The sequence below is a fragment of the Pogoniulus pusillus genome, chromosome 19, assembly GCF_015220805.1.
Source record: "Pogoniulus pusillus isolate bPogPus1 chromosome 19, bPogPus1.pri, whole genome shotgun sequence".
Lineage (NCBI taxonomy): Eukaryota > Metazoa > Chordata > Aves > Piciformes > Lybiidae > Pogoniulus > Pogoniulus pusillus.
Window position 1 is genome coordinate 12,051,636 of NC_087282.1, and position 19,653 is coordinate 12,071,288.

Sequence of the window (19,653 nt, forward strand, 5' to 3'; positions counted from 1 at the left end):
TTTGAAGCTAGCGACCCTGGAGAGATTCCCCCTCCCTGGAGGTGTTCAAGGCCAGGTTGGACAAGGTCTTCAGCAAGCTGGTCTAGGGGAGGGTGTCTCTGCCACGGCAGGGCAGTTGGAACTAGATGATCTTTAGGGTTCCTTCCAACCCAAACCATTCTATGGTTCTATGAATTCAACATTTTCTACCTCAGAGCCTCACATCTTTGAAGCCACCATCCAATACTCTGTGCCTCAGCCCTGCAGCAGCACTCCACACACAAACATTGTGTTTCCTTCAGAGCACTCAAGGTGACGTAAGGCCTCTGCCCTTTCCCCTCCTCCTGCCTTTCCACACCTATTCCCAAACCGAAATCCATTCCATTGTGCAATTTCTCAGCCAGCTTGGGAACTGAGCTGGAAAAGCCTTTGCTTGCTTCCAGCTCCCTGCGTGCCGGGGGCTGTGGAGCTGAAAAGCCTGGCCACAGCCTTCTCCTCACATGGGTGTGGTGCTCTCAAATATTAGTCCTCACTCTTAACAGCCCTGAACAAGCAGGCAGAGTTCAGGGAATGTGCTGACTTTCCCGACCTCAAATATTTACCCTTTCCTGGGCCAACTGCTGAGCGCACCACGGCGGCATCAGCGCACGTAGACACGCAAACACGCGTGCAGAGGCATGTGTGGTGTGCTCCAACATGTCCCTCAGCCTGGCTGCTAAGCAAGAAGGTGGGTTTGGCCAGGAAACAGAAAACACTGAGGACATGGGAAGATCTACCAGTGTCTTGGGATAGAATCTGAAAGTGCAGAGATGTCAACCAGGAGGAGACAAGCAGGCACAAATTCCAGCATACGAAGTTCCATCTACACGTGAGGAGGAACTTCTTCAGTGTAATGGTGTTCTTAATGATGATCTTAAAGGTCTTTTCTGACCAGAAAGATTCTGTGATTCTATGGAGCTAAATAACAACACAGTTTAAAGACATAGAACATTCGAACTGGAAGCCAGGAAGTTCCATCTGAACAGGAGGAGAAACTACTTTGGTGTGAGGGTGCCAGAGTCCTGGAGCAGGCTGCTCAGAGAGGCGGCAAAGTCTCCTCCTCTAGAGACATTCAAAACCCACCTGGATGGGTGCCTGTGTGACCTGCTCTAGGTGAATCTGCCTTGGGAGTTTGGACCTGATAATCTCCAGAGGTCCCTTCCAACTCCTACCATTCTGTAATTGTGAGTGAGGGTACTAAGGCTGCATCCCGCTCCTCAGAAATGCCCCAGGGCTCCCGCAAAAAGCTCTGAAGCTGGTGAAGGGTCTGGAGAAGAGGTCTGGTGAGGAGCAGCTGAGGGAAACAGGAGGCTGAGGGGAGACCTTCTGGATCTCCACAACTCGCTGAAAGGAGGCTGGAGCCAGGTGTGGGTCAGTCTCTTCTCCCAAGGAAGAAGTAATAGGACAAGAGGAAACAGCCTCATGATGCAGCAGGGGAGGTTTAGGCTGGACACGAGGAACAATTTCTCACCGCAAGGATCATCAGGCACAGGAACAGGCTGCCCAGGGAGGTGGTGCAGTCCCCATCCCCAGAGGTATTTAAAAGACACTGGGATGAGGAGCTTAGAGACATGGTCTAACACTTGTGCACGGAGAGAAGTTAGGCTATGACTGGGCTGGATGCTCTGAAGGTCTTTTCCAAGCAGGTGACTCAGAGATCTCAGGGTTTGTGTTAGCTGCCGAGACAAAGGTGGGATCTGCGCTGCGCCAGCCGCAGGTCACCTGGCTGGGTCAACCCTACCCAGGCCTTTTAGCTTCAAACAATAACAGGTTGATTTCCAGGATAGGAACAAACTGCTTTCCATTGTCCCACAAGCTGGCTCCATCTCCCAGGACAGCACGGCAGGGCAAGCTCAAACAAAGGACCCGAACTGGCATTCCCAGCCCCGGGGAGGTGGGGGAGCAACCACTGGGTTAGATATTTAATCTGACAATGGCACCCAGGAAATGAATGGTGTCTCCAGGAGATGAATACAGCCCAGCCCATAGCAACGGGCAAACCACAAGGAAAAGATCTTGGAGATCATTGACTTCTGAGCCTGCCTGCCATCAGAGGAGGACTGGAGAAAAGAGGTGTTATTAACCCTGCAAGTAGTGGAGCTGAAGAATCATCAAGCACTCGTGGCTGGCAAGAGATGGGATCTCAGAATGCTAGAGGTTGGAAGGGACCTCCAGAGATCAAATCCAAACCCCCTGCAAGACAGGACCACTTAGGGCAGGGCACACAGGAATACATCCGGGCTGGTTACGAAGATCTCTAGAGGCGGAGGCTCAGCTCTGGGGCTGAGGCCTCAAAAGTAAAACAGGAGGCTTCAAAAGTTGCATGTAGACATCTTAAATTTGCCTGTAAATGGCTCTCTAGATTTGACTCTCCTCTTTTTCACCCAAAACATAACATTACCACCACTTTTCCTGACTAGTTAGGTCACATCCTTCTTCACCTCTTACAGCCAGTGAAGCAGGAGGTAACAAACACACTTGGATTTCCAACCCAGCTGCAGGGAAACCTGGAAAAATGTGGTTTATTTGGTCCCAAAAGGGCTCAGAATTTGCCTAGATACATAGAATCACACAGGATCTCAGCAGGGTGAGGATTGGAAGTGATCTCAGGAGATCATCCAGTCCAACGCCCCTGCTCAAGCAGGGGCACCCACAGCAGCTTGCCCAGGATCACAATGTTCAAGTGGGTTTGGAAGCTCTCCAGAGAAGGAGACTCCACAACCTCTCTGGGCAGCCTGCTCCAGGCCTCCAGCACCCTCACACCAAAGAAGTTTCCTCTCCTGTTCAGATGGACCTCTTGGGTTCCAGTTTGCTTGTTCTACATCTTTAAACTGGGATGTTATTTAGAGTATAGAATCACAGAAGCATGTTAGTTGGAAAAGACCTTTACTGTGATGTTATTCAGATTATAGAATCAAAGAAGGATTTTGGTTGGAAAAGACCTTTAAGATCATTGAGTCCAACCATTCTCTAACTCTACCAAGTTGGGCACTAAACAATGTCCCTCAGCACCACATCTCTGCCTCTTTTAAAGAGCTCTAGGGACGGAGATTCAAAACACCTCTCTGAGGAGGACGTTCTACATCTTCACATCCTGACCGAGAAGGGTGGTGCCTGGGCACAGAGCTCAGATCTGTGCTCAAACAGAATCAACCAGGTTGGAAGAAAGGGAAGAGAAATACTTCATTCTAAAAAGGAAGATCTCATGCTAAAAAGAGAGATTTCATGCTAAAGCCAGCAGCCTTGAACACAAGCTGGTGCTGTGACAAATGCTTATCACCAGCCAGCTCTCAGAACCAGGACAACATCCTTCCTGTCTCTTTCTTCCACCCTTTCCGTGTTGTTCTCCAGGCTGCTCCTACCCTGGACCCTGCCAAAAAAATATTGTACCTCACACACAAAGAGAAATTCTTCAGTGGCTTGTTCCAAGGGCTGATAAGAGGGAAAGGGAACAGAGCCAAGTGCAAGAACCCATTCCCAGCCCCAGGATGGGGTTTGTTCGTTGTTAATAAAAAAGAAAAGTGAACTCTGGGCCAGCTTAATTGCTTTCACTAAAGATCAACCCTTCTACAAACGAGATTTATGAGGGCACTGATGGTTCCTGAACTACCTGAGGATCTGATAAAGTTTCAGGTATAATAAATACCTTAATGAGAAGACATGTGCTTGATTGTACAAGTGCCACTGAGCTCAGTGTACCCCAAAGAAGCTGGCCGTAGTGGGAGCTTCTCTGTGCTACTGACCCTGATTGCCTGATCAGCAAAGGCAGTTCATGGGCACCTTTGCCCTCTGAAAAGAGGGCACAACCCTTTTGCATGTCTGTTTAGAGCTCTTCCGGAGGTTTGGAGCCCTTCTCAGCATGTTTGGAGCCTTTCTGTACCTTGTAGTCAGAGCCCTTAGGAGATTACTTGGTAGCTCCAGTGCTACACCAATGGTAGCTGCTAGCAGAACAAGTACTGGGCACCAGATGTCTGTGAGGACAGTATACAAAGAGACCTGAGTGCTTCTGTCCTCTTTGGAAACCACAGGGCTGCCTGACACAGGAGAGACAGCCTTGTCTCCTCAGAGGTCACCTCCATGCACCACACGCTTTCACACAGCCTTTCTGAAAGCTAAGCAGGACCAGACCCAGCCAGGCTGTGGGAAAGCTCCAAGGAAGAGCTCAGAGCAAGGAGAATTCTGGAGAGCTCAGAGTGGGACAGGCTTCGAGGGCACTTCCTTCTTCCAATCCATCCACTAAAGAGCCTCCAAGAGTTCCTCTAAATCCTGGAGCATCCCTCCAGAAGGCAAGCAAGTGCACAGAGCAGATCTGGAGCAGTCACTATAAACCACTACACTTCAGTTAACATGAACATCAATAGCTGAAACCCCGACTCAAATAACCACTCTAGATGAAGGTAATTAACTCAATTAGATGATCATCACCATTAACAGGCACAGCATGAGAAATGCAGGCTGGCAGAGCTTTCTGCTGCATGCTTCTCTTACCTGTGTGAGTCCTCTGATGTGCCTTCAGGTGGGAGCTCTTGGTATAAACTTTGGAGCAACCTGCAAAAAGAGAAGAGAGAGAATTTCCCTGTGAGACAAGGGATAAAGCAACCCAGAAGAGGAAGAGTTGAGGCCTGTTCTGTCCATCACCTCAAAACACTCTGGGTAACAGAATGCAAATGAGCCTGGCCCTACCCATTTTGTTTCATCAGGAGTGTTTGTTCAACAGTTAAACCATGGCAACGCATCAGTTTTCACCACACCACCCTGACACCTTTGCACATTGTGCTGGGAATTAGTTGGGAGGGAAGGGCTGGGCACAGACTTTTCACATCCTTCCTCAACCAGGTCTTTGAGGCAGGATCAGAATAAATTCACCACCGCTGGCTTTGTGCTGCTGGATTCCAGATGCTGCAAGGCTGGAGGGACCTGTCAGAGTGGGTCCACAAGAGGTCACAAGAATAATCAGAAGGCTTTGCTATGAAGGAAGGCTGAGAGAATTGTAGCATCACATAATGGTTTGGGTTGGAAGGATCTTTAAAGCTCATCTAGTCCAACCCACCTGCAGTCTGCAGGGACATCTTCAACTAGAGCAGCTTGCTCAGAGCCCCAAACAGTCGGACATAGAATGGCTCCAGGCTGAGGAGAATTGGAGTTGTTCAGCCTGGAGAAGAGGAGGCTTCAGGAAGATCAGGGAGGATTTCAAGGGATCAGTCAAAGTCAGGAACAGAGTTTTGAGCAGGGCAAATTACGGCAGGCCAAGGGGGGACAGTTTGAATTCAAAGAGGGAGATTCAGACCAGAGAGAAGGGAGAAATGTTTGACACTGAGGGTGGTGAGAGCCTGACTCAGGTTGCCCAGAGAGGTGGCAGATGCCCCATGCCTGGCACCATTTTGGGTCAGGTTGTTTGTGGCTCTGAGCAACCTGCCCTATTTGCAGCTGTGCCTGCTGACTGCAGAGGGTTGGTCTAAACGACCTTGAAAGGTCCCTTCCCACCCAAACCATTCTGTGATTCTATGCTGTATTTTGTAACAGTCCCAGCCTCTGAAGCTGTGACAGAAACGCTCCAGGAAGCAGGAAACACCAGGTACAGCATGGAGCCACAGCCTGGCTTTCAGGCTCCAGAATAATGCCAGTGGGAAGGGTTTTCAGAAGAGCAGCAGCAACAGAAAGGTTCTTAACAGAGACACTGTGACTTCAGTGAAAGTTCGACCAGGCACCTCAAAATGAGTCACTGATGGTTCCTCCTGTCAGTGAGATAAAGCTTAGAGAAGGTTCCCCTGCTGCCTCTAGGGTCCTGTTTCTATGTGCTTTGACAAGCCTGCTCTAATTTGAATGCTTATCTCTCTCCTAAGCAACGCACTCATTGCTTTTGTTCCAGTGTTTCCACACAGCCTAAAGAAGCCTCTGGATGGAGATCAGCTCTCTGTCCTCTCCTGCTCCTGAGCAGCCAAGCTACCTTTCCCCTCCCCATAGTCTAGAATCATAGAATTCCAGATGGGTTTGGGTGGGAAGGGACCTTTAAAGCTCATCTAGTCCAACCCCCTTGCAGTCAGCAGAGACATCTGCAACTGGCGCAGGTTGCTCAGAGTCACAAACAACCTGACCTTGACCCTCTTTGATGGGAGGGATAAAGGTTGCTCATCCAGTTCAATATTGCTCTGACGCTTCTTGAGGTCTCTGCCACTCAGGAGGTAGAGGAGTATGGGTGAGCTCAGGGACTGCCTCCCTGCTGGACATGGAAATGAAGCCAGCCAAGCACTCGGAGCAGATTCCAAACCCAGAGGGAGCAGCCCAGAGAAGCCAGAGCATGGTTGAGCTTCATACCCCCACGACCATGCTGAAACAATGTGCTGGGGGCTACCACCTGGAAACCTGGGCTGGAGCTTTGCAAACAGACCTCCCCAGTCCCTGTAGCCAGTGGTGTGGGCTGGACACATCCCCTGCCACTTCCACCAGCCCAGGGAGACCTGCTGCCTCTGCAACACTCCTGGCTGGTTTCACCTCTAGCTGAACCTGGCTGGGAAGGATTAGAAGAAGCTCTGCTGTGTCTCTGCACGTACACACAATCGAGCCACCCAGTGTTTACTCAGTGCAGGTTGGGTTTTTTTCTGCAGGTGTGTCCCTGCCTTCCCATGCAGACCAAAATCCTGCTGAATACAGACAAGAAAAAGCAACCTGCAGGATGAGACACTTGCTCTGACCGGTTCAAAGAGGTCTGTCTCTGAGAAGAGGTCCACTTACTCCCTTAATCCACCTCCCACCATGACCAGCAGAAGGTAAATAATCCAGGACAACCTCCTAACCACAAGAACATGGGTGCAGCTCTTGGCTCAGAAAGTCCCTGATCTGCAGGTTGCCAGAGGGTTGGGAAGGTGTCAGCACAGAAAGATCTCTCCAAACACGTCCTGTTCTTATCTACTTCGTCAGGTCACTGCTGGAGACAGGATCTGGGCTAGACAGGTCTCTGGGCTACCCTACTACAGCCACGGAAGAAGCACATAAATCATGGTGGAGACAGCTAGGAAATGGCTTTCCTCAGTCACACCCCCACCACGGGAAAGCTGTTTGCTAATCTCCAGCAGCTCCACAGCTGGGGCTGTGCCCAGGGGTGGGAAGTCCTGCACAAGCATGGGTGATTTCCAAGCCCTCACGTTGCCCTCACTGGGGATTCTTGCTTCTCACCCACGTGGCTCCCAGAGGAGGTCACAAAGGTGAGCAGATGGTTTGAGCACCTCCTCTGTGGGGACAGACAGAGCTGGGGTTGCCCAGCTTGGAGAAGGCTTCAAGGAGACTTTGGAGCAGCCTTTCAGTACCTGAAGGGGAGCACAATAAAGCTGGGGAGGGACTTCATACAAGGGCTTGCACCAAAAGGATGAGGGGCAACGGCTTTGAGCTGGAAGGAGATTTAGGCTGGAGACTAGGAAGAAACTGGGAAGATTTCAAAGCCCTGGAGATGTGTTGTTGAGGGCCCTGGTTTAGTGGTGCCCTGGTACTGCTGAATTCATGGCTGGACTTGATGATCTTAAAGGTCTCCTTCAACCAAAACAATTTTGTAATTCTATTCTGTGAATAAGAGTTTGCAGCTGTGGGTCACACAAGCTCTCTGCAGGAAAGCCTGAAAGTTCCTCCTGCCAAGGCATGGCAGGTCTTTAGATGGACATGCTCATGGCTTGAGGTGACACAGAGGAATAGCTTCAGCTCTGGGCTGATCCTGACCCTGAAATACCTTTCCACACCATCCTGATGCAGTACATGAAGCCACTGAAGGGCTGGACACAGATATTCAGCTCATTGCCTCTTTGGAAGAGAAGAAGTGGGGCTCCAGAGAGACCATAAATGATGCTTGTGGAGATTACTTGATGGCTTGCCACCCGTGATGGGAGAGGAAAGGTCAGTGAGGTTTCAGCTGTAGAGAGCATGAGGCTAGTCAGAGCTAGGCAAGAGCAGAGTGAGTCAAGCAGCTAAGGCAGGAGATTTCCAGGAGGTCCCAGGCTTTGCAGGAGCTCCTCTGCCTCTCAGAGTCAGGCTTGCCTTTTCCCAAAGAGGAAAGGGAAGGGGAGAACCAAGGCACCAGCTAGCCCAGGCATGATCAGCCTCTTCTGCTCCCTTGGTGATGGTACCCCCCACCTCACTGGGGCTCTCCACTCAGCTCCATAGTTCCCTTGGAGTTGGACTAGATGGTCTCATGAGGCCCCTTCCAATGCTCACCATTCTGGGATTCATCACAAAGAGAACATTACTTCAGACTGAACTCTGGTGGGGGCCCAAGGCAGCCCCCAGCTTCAGTGTGTGGAGAGGAGACCCCTGGTCCCAAATCCAATGAGCCTCCAAAAATCAACCCCAAATCCTCCCAGATCACCCTGGCGCATACCTGGGAAGTCACAGTGGTGGATTCTCCTCTTCTCCAGCTCAGGGTTGTTGCGTCTGTTGTATTTGGGGGGCTGCATGACAATGTGCCCTTGGGAGAGGGTTCCAAGGCCGTTGGGGACTGGGGGGACCTGGGATGACTGGACCAACTTCAGTCCGAAAGTGGCTTCATAGGATGGAGGGGGAGAGATGGTGTTGATGAGCTCTGGTTGATTTTCTGGGCTGCCAGGCTGTGAGTTGGGCGGTGAAGGGGGCAGGTTCACCCCTGGAGCAGGGTAGAACTGCCCTGAGATGTTGAAGTTTCCCTGTCCCTGGGAGACATGAGGGTACTGCTTTAGTGGCCCTCCTGGCTGGACAGGTCTGTGGACAACACTGGCCATGGGGTTGCCCGTGGACATGGTAACACCACTGAGACTGTTGATAGCTGTGGTGCTGTTGGAGGAGGACGTCAAGGTGGTGATGTCAGCGCTGCCAAGAGGCATCTGGTAGAGGTGAGACTGCTGCGGGTTGGTGGATAAGGGCATCTCGGAGGGCATCTCCTGCTTGATGAAGATGTTGTTCACTGCCACTGACTGGGGCATGCTGAAGACGCTGGTGAAGTCGGGCAGGGTCTGTGTGGAGCCAGAGGCAGAAGAGCAGGGCTGGGCAAAGCTGGTGCCAGGCTCTGTTTTGATCTGCGGGAAGGGGGCGATGGGTTTGGGCGGGCGGTAGAGTCCGGTGCGCAGGTGGGTGGTGTCGGGCAGGATGACGTTGATGTTGACGCTGTAGGGCGTGGAGGTGGGCTTCTCTGTGGAGAAGAACTCATCCACCACCGAGGCGCTCTCCCGGCGGTACTTCTTGTCTGGGATCATTGGGATGGGGGGCACCTCGCTGGAGAGGTACTTATCCATCTCGGACCGTGCCTGCGGCAAAGACACAGACAAGAGTCAGCTTCGTGCACCGCCGGCGGCACTGCGGCCTTCAACGGGCACTTCGGAGAGCAAGACATAGAGAGAGCAGCAGCAACAGCCCAGGAATCACAGGCTGTGCTACTTCAGCTTCAGCCTGTCACTCAGCCAGACTGCCCAGGAGTGAATTGCTGTCCTCTGTCCCACTTCCCTCCTCTGCACCGCTAACAAAGGGTAAGCCAGGCAGAGGATACAGTACGGAGAGAAACAGAGCCCGGAAAAGAAGAGCCAAGCTTTGGGTGCAAAGCTTCGGTCAGAGACAAGAGAGTTTAACCCTAGAAGGGGGAGGTGAGTCACCAAGCCTGGATGTGTTGAGGATACGGTTCAAGGGTGAGCTTTGCAGAGTAAGGACAACAGTTGGACTTGATGATCCTGAGGGTCTTTTCCAGCCAGAATGTTTCCATGATGCTGTGAAATCAGAAACTCTGCTCCAGCTGGCAAACTGGATCTGAAGCCTATCTTAGATGTGCCGACTCCGGCCTGCTTCAAACTCAAGAGGCTGAGCTGTGCTGCATTTTATCCTTTAATTAGCTGAGAACAGTCTAGGGTGATGTCCTTAATTCCTTGAGAATCATTTGGGCTCAGCCCTAGAAATCTAGGAGATGTGGCCACTGATTTAGCGGTCCAGGAGCCTAAAATGGAAGCTGCCAGGCCAGCCACTGTCTTGTTTAGGTCAAGTGACTCAGACCTCACCCAACCTTTGCTTTGGTTCTAGTTTTGTAGAGCTGTTGGCACAAGTCTGGGTCCTCCAAGCTAACAGGACCTCTAGCTCAGACAGTCACCACTTGGCAGGTTTCTTCCCCTCCTGGTTTATCCCACTGGATCCAGGCCCAAAAATTCAGCAACCTGGTGGAGCAATCCGCTAGGAAATTCATCCCCTGGCATTTGATGACTCAAGTTCTGCTCTCTGTGGTTAAAGATACCAGCACTAATGCTCTTCCAGAAAGCTACAGCCTTTAATTATGTGGTTATCCATGTGTCAAGCTCATTGCAAAGCCCTCATAGCCTCATTCATATGTAGAAGAGTTGGCAGAACCACCAAAGTTTCCCTGGCAGAGCCTTCAGCCCGCTGGAGGAGAGTGAGCTGATCTCAGCCCATACCCTGCACGCTTCAGCCCAGGCTTTTACAGCTCTGAACTATGTCACTGGAGTGCAACGGGCCAAAGTCATCCCTGCTGCAACTTCACTGCTCTTAACAAAGCTGGCCAGGGTCCAAGAGACTTCCTGGCCCTTTCCAGCAAAACGTATCACCTGTGCTTCCAGCTAATTCAGAGAACCTTTGCACCTCTGCAGGCTATAAGGGCAACGCATGGGTGAGCTGGCTGCCTCCCAGGCACCGGGACGTGCCGCAAATACACCCTCTTCTACACAGCTACAAGCTCAGAGCAGCTGGCCTCCCAAGTGCTACACAGCAGTGGGACTGCACTGGCCTGTCCACCCTCTGTGTCCTCATCGAATGTGTGGGTCCTGAGAAGTGCCTGTGCTCAGGACAGGAAGTGATGTGTTGGCACTACGAGCTCATCCTCAACTAACCACCTCTGCTCCAGGCAGCACACATTGCCCCCCCACCATGCTCCACTGAGCAAAACCTTCTTCAGGCACACCCCGAAGCTGATGCAGCAGCAGGAGACAGGGGAGAGAACCAGACACTATAGAATCATAGAATCAACCAGGTTGGAAGAGACCTCCAAGATCATCCAGTCCAACCTATCCCCCAGCCAGTTAACTAGACCATGGCACTAAGTGCCTCGTCCAGGCTTTTCTTGAACATCTCCAGGGATGGTGACTCCACCACCTCCCTGGGCAGCCCATTCCATTCTTACAGACTGGTACTAACTTATCATTTTCTCTCTCCTCCCTCCTTGTGAGGAGCAGCTGAAGGGCCTGGGGTCATTCAGCCTGGAGAAAAGGAAGCTCAGAAGATACCTTCTGGCTCTCTACAACTCCCTCTAAGTAGGCTGCAGCCAGGTGGAGGCTGGTCGCTTCTTCCTAGGAGCAAGTAATGGGAGAAGAGGGAATGGCCTCAAGTTGCCCAAGAGGAGGTTTAGGTTGGACATTTAGAAGAAACTTCTTCACTGCAAGGGCTCTCAAACACTGGCCTAGGCTTCCCAGGGGGGTGGCTGAATCCCCATGCCTAGAGGGGTCTAAAAGATGTGGTGCTGAGTGACATCGCTTAGCATGGCACTTGGTAGAGTTAGAGAATGGTTGGGATCAATGACATCAAAGGTATTTTCCAACCAAAACCATTCTATAGATCCCCTCTGCAGTGTCCATCTCGGGTTTCTGCCCACAGAGGAACTGTGCCAGAGCTCTAGAGCTGAGCCCTGCGTGCTCCTGCCCTGTGCACCCACACTTGGGAGTCAGCCTGCTCTAGGCAGTACCAGAGGCCCCAAATGCCACACATACCTGAGCAGTGAAAGGTCCCACTTGCCGGGGAGGGGGCAGGGGGAGGGTGCTTTTACTTCTACACTTCCCTTATCTCTGGCATTTCACTTTCTCACCTTCAGTTCCCAGAAGGAAGTCTCACCCCAACACACAACTGCAGTGGGTCCTTCTGTGGCAGGTGACCAGGCAGGTGTATTATTCATAGACTCATAAAACGGTTTGGGTTGGAATGGACCTCAAACATCATCTAGTTCCAACTCCCTGCCACAGACAGGGACACCTTCCACTAAGCCAGGCTGCTCAAGGCCCTGTCCAACCTGGCTTTGAACAGCTCCAGGCAGGGGGAAATGCACAATCTCTCTGGGTAACCTGTTCCAGTGTCTCATCACTCTCACTATAAAGAATTTCTTTCTGACGTCTGTCTATATTAAATGTAGAAAGGCACAGAGGATCCTAAATTCAGATCCAGAACCTGTATTCAGCCAGAAATTTCAGATCTAAAATTTGGATTCTGAGCCAGTGTCCCCTTGTCTGCTGCCTATCCCCCTGCTTGCTGCCTCCCAGCCTCCTTTTCCCTCCTCACCACCCCTACCTGCAGAGCAAAGTCTTCTTCTTGCCAGTCTATTAAAGCCTGATGAATCTCCTTCTGATGCTGATCAGCCTCTTGGTTCTGGGCACTGGGGGTGCTGAGGGGCAACTGGTCAGCAGAGCAAGGGCCACAAGCTTTCACCCGAAACAGGTGGAGAGCAGCCCTGGCTGCAGCTGGTGAGTGCAGGAGTGGGACACCGAGGGCCCCTCCCCACTGGAACCCAGACTTCTGTGACACGTTGATTGTGTCACACATCCCCACATCACCCTGACTACCCCAGCGTCCCTCCAAGGAGGAAGGGGCATTCTGTTTGTGGCCCAGAGATGCTTAGCAACCCTAACCCACCCCAGTACTGCTCCTGCTGTGTGCTGACACCTAACACCAAACCATTTCTCTAAGCACTTCCCAGCCAGTGCCCAACCCAGCACAAGCTCCTTGGCCCATGGTCAGCAGAACCAGGATAACAAGTGTTGACATGTCTGTGTGGGATCCAGCTCACCTGTCCTGAACTGCAAGGGTCTCTATCTGGCTGTCACTCAGAGCCTCTTTCACAGTTGGAGATTCAGTTAAAATGGTGAGGATCCAAGCAGAATCATAGAATGGTTTGGGTTGAAGGGACCTTTAAAGCTCATCCAGTCCAACCCCCTGCAGTCAACAGGGACATCTGCAACTAGAGCAGGCTGCTCAGAGCCAAACAGGGTCACTTGCAAAGGTGCGAGGCATGGAGCAGCTACCACCTCTGTAGGCAACCCAGGCCAGGATCTCATCACCCTCAGCGTCAAACATTTCTCCCTTCTCTCCAGTCTGAATCCCTCTCTTTTCAGTTCAAACTATCACCCCTTGTCCTGTCACAACAGGCCCTGCTCACAAGTCTGTCCCCAGCTTTCTGATCAGCCCTTTGAAGTTCTGAAATATCACAAAAGAATCACAGAATAGCTTCAGTGAGAAAAGCCCTGTAAGACTATCAAGTCCAAGTATCAACCTAAGACCACCACAGCCATTAAAGCATGTCCTGAAGTGCCATGTCTACATGCTTCAGTAAAGCCTCCCTGAAACCTTCTTTTCTCCAGGCTGAACAATTAATGGAGACACAGAAGCCACAAAGGAGATGTCTGTGCAGGCATCTGGGTGACTTGCACTGATGGAGACACCATGCGCAGGAGGAACTTTGTGAGGTTGGAAGAAGGGAACAAAGGCACCACCATGAGGGCCAGAAAACCTGCAGTGGAGCTGGCTGTGTTGGGGGGCAAGTCTCAGCTCCACCTCTTCAGAGTTTCAGCAGCACCTTACATCATAGGGACAGAGAGGGGTGAAGAGGAAAGTCACCTCAAGAATGAGCGGCGGCATCCGCGGTTCCATCCTCATGGGGTGCAGCTGTGGGGGAGACAGGGCAGGATTAGCAGGGCAGCCACCACCCCTCCACAGCCCTCCCTGACCAACCCCTGAGCCAGCCCCTTCCCAGCCCTCACAGCAGCCATAATCTCAGGGTGCCCACCCCATCCGTGAGCATGTCCCCACCACTGTCACCAGCATCACTTGCCAGCATTGCAGCAGGTGGTGGTTACCATAGGATGAGGAGCACCATGAGACCAGAGCGACCTTCTGCCTCTGGCACACCACCTACAGTGTGGTGGAGGCAGCCCCAAAGCAAGGCCATGTTTGTCCCAAGTGTGAGCCCCTAGTATGGTGGGAGGTCCCCTCAGCCCCCCATACCTGGGACACAAAGCAGGGGGACACCACCAACCCCCATAGGCTCCCAAACCAGGCAGAAACCACCTATCTGTGTGAACCTCATGAGGATCAACCAGGCCAAGGATAAAGTCCTGCCCATGAGTCAGAGCAACTCCCAGTGTCAATCCAGGCTACAGACGAAGGACAGGGGAACAGTGCTGTGGAGGAGTTGGGATGCTGGGGAAGGAAAACTGTTCATGAGCCAGCACTGTGCCCTCCCAGCCCAGTCCTGGGCTGATCCCCAGCAGTGTGGGCAGCAGATAAGAGGGAGTCCTGCTGTTCTGCTCTGCTAAGACCCCATCTACAGTGCTGAGGCCAGCCCTGGAGTCCTCGGCACAGCAGAGACAGGCACCTACTGGAGCAAGGCCAGAGGAAGCCACAGCAATGACAGGAGGGCTGGAAGCCCTCTGCTGTGAGGCCAGGCTGAAAGAGTCGGGGCTGTTCAGCCTGGAGAAGAGAAGGCTCCAGGGAGACCACCCGGTGACCTTTCAGGACTTCAAGAGGCCAATCAACAAGTTGGGGACAGACTTGTGAGCAGGGCCTGTTGTGACAGGACAAGGGGGGGTGGTTTGAACTCAAAGAGGGAGATTCAGACTGGAGAGAAGGGAGGAATGACACCGAGGGTGGTAAGAGTCTAGGCCAGGTTGCCCAGAGAGGTGGGAGATGCCCCATCCCTGGAAGCAGCATAAATACAAAAGGAAGCTATTGAGGACAAGAATCCAGCCAGGAGAATGCCTTGTAGATACTGGATCTCTGCAGACTCCTTGGCCAACCCCAAGCAAGTCCTGGCAGCAGGCTGCAGCCCTGCCTGGGGCAGCTCTGGGAGAGGGCAGCTGAGGACACATGACCTGGAAGATCAGCCCATCCCTTCTTCCAGTCTGCCAGCCACAGGCAGGGAATTAACCACTTTCTTGCCATTTTGGCAGGGACCTAACTTGTCTCATAGCCAGGGAGCTCAGTTCATCTCAATACTACGAGAGGCAGTCACCATGACTCAGCAGAGAAAGCCTCCAGGACTGAAGAGCCACCAGGTTTTTAGTGGCCCACTTTCTCCTATAGCCATTAGCAATGCCATCATTACAGTCATTGGAGAAGAGGGCGAGATACAAAGTCTGGAGATGTACATGCCTCAGATTCCACCAACCTCATCTGCAAGGGCTCCAGGAGTCATCGTAGGTCAGTAGGTTGGGCAAAAAGTGAGCAAAGGGGAAATCCAGGCAAAGCACAGATGGACCAATCTCTGTGAGCTTAGGAGTGCTTAAACTGGGATCTTGGGTTTGGCCAAGAGAAAGCTCAGAGCTCCCCTCAAAGTCGTAAGATCTACTTCTGATCATAGAGGGGGTTCCTTCCAACTTGCCAGAGAAAGGCAAGCAAAAAAACCCAACCAACAGACCTCAACAAAACAAAAACCACCAAACCAAAACCCAAGGAAGAGGAAGGTTAGATCAAGCATTTAGCCTCTACAGACGAGGTCACTGGAGCAGCAGGACCAGGTTACGTTCAGCACTGGCACATTCAAACCGAATCAGATCAGACAACCAAAATTCCCTGGAGGGCAAGATGACCTCAGCAGCCTCTGCAAGCAGCAGCCAGCACTGTGAGATCAGGAAAACCCAGCCCTGAGATGTAATGTCTTGTTGCTAGAGACAGTGGACAATGAAGCCCTGCTTAGAACCCTCTTGGTTAGAAGAGACATTTAAGATCAAGTCCAGCCGTTAACCCAGCACTGCCAGGTCACCACTAGAACATGCTCCTCAACACATCTCCATAGCTTTGAAACCCTTCCAAGGATGAGGACTCAACCAGTGCCTTTGGAAGCCAGGGCCAGACCTCGACAACCCTCAAGGCAGAAGGACTTGTTACTCATGTTCAACCTAAACCTCCACTTGCACAGCCTGAGGCTATGGCACCTTGTACTGTCCCTTGGGAGAAGAGACCAACCCCCACCTCATTCAACCTCCTTTCAGGGAGCTACAGAGAGCCAGGTCTCCCCTCAGCCTCCTTTTCTCCAGGCTGAACTCCCCCAATTCCCGCAGCAGCTACTCACCACACCTGTTCCCCAGACCCTTCACCAGCTTCTTTGCTCTTCTCCAAACCTGTGCCAGTCCCTCACTGTTGAGGCCATTTCCTATTGTCCTATCACTTGTCCCTTGGAAGAAGACACTAACCCCCACCTGGCTGCGACCTCCTTTCAGGGCGATTGTAGAGAGTAAGACAACCTCCTCTGAGCTTCCTCCAGCGGCTAACAGCTGCTGACATTGACTCTCCGTGCCCCGACCCCGGCTCTACCATCTGACAAACGTTCATACATCCCGCAGGAGCCTCCCGCCTCGGAGCCTTCAACCGCTCCTTCAGACGTTGGGAGGTGTTATCAGGACATCGATCGCCGGGCACAGAGGCCAGGGCAAACGTTTCTTCGGAGGACAGAGGGAAAAACCCAGCACTTGAGTCAGCCGTGCCCCTTTGGCAGCGCTTCACGGTGGCCGCGGTCAGACGAGGTGCAGGCAGGAGGTGGGACACGTCTTTGCCATGATTAAATGCTTTCTAATCTGAAGTTGATAAATAACAAACCGCCATAGAAACATCAAATGTTGTCACCACACGGGCAGCAGCAGAAAACAAGGAGAGAAATCAATGTTTGCTAAACAGGCAATCAGCTTGTAGAGTTGGCAGGAGAAGAGGTTGGGGGAGGAGAGAGCTTGGGAAGGGGCGGGAGGGGGTGAAGGGGAAGGAGGTTCTTGGCAGCTTCGAGTCCTGCGCTAGCCCCTGCCTGGCTGCAGCCACCCCCGTCCTGCTCTGCCGCTCTGCAGTGCTGGAGCCATCGAGTCCACTTCATCGCTCCCCAGCGAGCTCTCCGACTCCTGCTCACAGCCAGCCCCACGCTGGTCAACGGGCCCAGAATTCCAGCATGGTGGGTTGGAAGGGACCTCTGGAGCTCATTCAGTCCAACCCCCCTGATAAAGCAGGGGCACCCACAGCAGCTTGCCCAGCATCACAATGGCGCGCTGGGTTTGGAAGCTTTCCAGAGGAGACTCCACAACCTTTCCAGGCAGCCTGCTCCAGGGCTCCAGCACCCTCAACACCAAAGATTTTTCTCCTCCTGTTCAGCTGGAACCTCCTGGGTTCCAGTTTGTGACTCTTGTCCTATCACTGAGCACCACTGAAAAGAACCTGGCCCCATCCTCTTGCTCCCCACAGGTCATTTATCTCCTGCTGAGCATTGCTCAGATCCCCTCTCAGGCTGCTCTTCTGCAGGCTCTGCAGCCCCAAGGCTCTCAGCCTTTGCTCCGCACAGAGGTGATGCCAGGAGCTCTGGGACAAGGGGTTCAAGTGAAAGGATTGAACTTGAGAAACAGCCTCAAGTCACACCAGGAGGTTTAGATAGACATGAGCAACAATTTCTTGCACTTGAGGGCTGTCAACGCCTGGCCCGGGCTGCCTAGGGTAGCAGTGGAGTCCCTATCTCTGCAAGGGCTTCAAAGCCACAGAGATGTGGTGCTGAGGGACCTGGTAGTGCTGGGTTCATGACTCAATGATTCTATGAAAATGCCATCTTCACCTGTGCAAGTCACCAGCAGCACAGCTCTGGGACATGGCTTAGCAGCCGTGGTGGTGTTTAGCTCAATGGCTGGATTCAGTGATCATATCAGTCCTTTCCACCCAAAACAATTCTAGATTCTATGGGGGTCGAGGGGATGGGGCACACGCTCCAGGTGCAAGCAGGGGAGGTCCCTTTTGAGGCAAGGGAAGCACAGGCACAGGTGGGACAACAGTTAGAGTCTGCTGTCCAGGCCCTGTGATTACGTAGCACAGTCTCTTTCTCATAGATGCACCTGCACGAAACTCCAGCTTCCAAGGGAATCAGCAAACAATGGAGAGGACAATCATCAATCAAGAGCCACAGCAAGTCCCTGGCAGTGCCCCTTTAGAGGCCCACATTATAAATAGCCTGTGTTTATATCCAGATTTGGTTCAATATCAGCATTTATTGTCTCCTAGTTAAATATTGACCTGAGTAAATATTTGTTTCTCTGATCATTTGGGTTTGATATTGACCTCAATCAACGTTATTTTCTGTTTGTTCCTCCAGTCTTCTGGAACTCTCCACAACATGGGACTAGCAAAGAAAGCCCCAGGACTCTTCAAGTGCACACACAAACATTCAGCTGCTGGAAATCACAAAGCACCACTATGGGCAGCAGGACCAACCCCTGTGCTTATGCAGGCTGCAGAAGACTCCAGGTGGGCTCCTCTGCTTGATCTCTCTCACAGAGGATGGAAACAGCACCAAGATACTTGTGATGCCCTCGAAGCATTCATCTGGGTCTGTGTTACATGGATGCAGAAGGGCAAGATTCACCTTCACTACCTTAGATGCCCACTTCATGGGTGGCCAAAGTTGAGTTTCTGTGCCAGCTCTCTCTGGAATCCAGGAAGAAGACTGCCAGAGAGAGTGACCATCCCACCAGCTTTCCGCCTTGAAGCCATCATAGAATCATTTTGGTTGCAAAAGACCTCTAAGGTCAAGTCCAACTGCCAACCCAACACCACCATGGCCATTAAACCACATCCCAAAGTGCCACTTCCAGGAATGGTGCCTCCACCACACCTCCCTGGGCTTGTCATATCTTATCACCTACAAGAGCATGACAAAGAAATCTTTCTGCCAGGGGTGGCTTCAGAGCAGAGCCACTCTGCTCTGGAGGACTCACAGAATCATTGAACACACTGGATTGGAAGGGACCCTCTAAAGTCACCTTGTCCAGCTCCTCTGCAGTCAGCAGGGACATCTCTAACTAGATCAGGCTGCGCAGGGCTCCATCAAGTTTACCTTGAGTGTGTCCAGGCTTTAACCACAACCCTGGGCAACCTGTTCCAGTATTTCACCACCCTGATCATGCAGAACTTCCTCCTGATGTCCAGCCTAAATCAACTCTGCTCTAGTTTCAAACCAAGTCCACTTGTCCTGTCACCACAGGCCCTTCCAAACAGTTCCTCCCCAGCCTTCAGATATTGAAATGCATCTCTAAGGTCTCCCCAGAGCCTTTTCCTCTCCAGGCTAAATAACCCAAACTCCCTCAGCCTGAGCTATTAGCAGGGTTATTCTGGCAGGCTCTTCTCTACCCTGGTGTTTGTACTACCCAAGTTATTACCACCCCTCCAGAAAGAAGGAATTTCTTGGAGGCCAAGAGTCACCACTAAGGCAGATGTGGGTAGCTAGGAGGTTGGCTGGCCCCTGGCTGAGCCAGCAGGCAGCAGCATTTCCAGCAGACTTGCTGACTCTGTTTGCTATTCCTTTCCTCAGGCGACTGATAAAGGCTCACTCAAAGGCAATCTGCCTGGGTTGTTATCACAGAAGTCATGCCACTGCAGTCAGCAATCCCAAAGGCCAAGGAAACCAGGAAAAGCCAACTCCAAGGTCAAGTGCCTGGAAGAGGAAGACTCTGGAGCAGCCAGGTTCCAAGGGACTGAGCAGGAGCCTGTCAAAAATACAGCCATACATAGACTGAAAACTAGCAGGGTAGACCTTGGAGATGCAATGCTTGGAAGAAGCTCTGGCCCAGCTGCACCATCTCTAGGCCTTGCTGAACACAGTGGCCATTCAGCCCACTCAGCTTTAGACAG

General features: G+C 52.1%; 1 protein-coding gene across 5 annotated transcripts in view; it reads right to left on the reverse strand.

Annotated features, from left to right (window-relative positions):
* The window catches only part of LOC135183943 (Krueppel-like factor 5), a 41,384-nt gene that overhangs the window by 4,973 nt on the left and 16,758 nt on the right, over nt 1-19,653 (reverse strand). For all 5 annotated transcript variants that reach the window (XR_010305775.1, XM_064159301.1, XM_064159302.1 and 2 more), the window contains 3 exons: nt 13,624-13,671; nt 8,381-9,278; nt 4,507-4,566 (listed from right to left, as the gene is read on the reverse strand). Coding sequence is in view for 4 of the 5 variants with exons in the window: in XM_064159301.1 (XP_064015371.1) it covers nt 4,507-4,566; nt 8,381-9,278; nt 13,624-13,671 (1,006 nt within the window). In the remaining variant the exon portion in view is untranslated. The remainder of the gene's footprint in view (nt 1-4,506; nt 4,567-8,380; nt 9,279-13,623; nt 13,672-19,653) is intronic.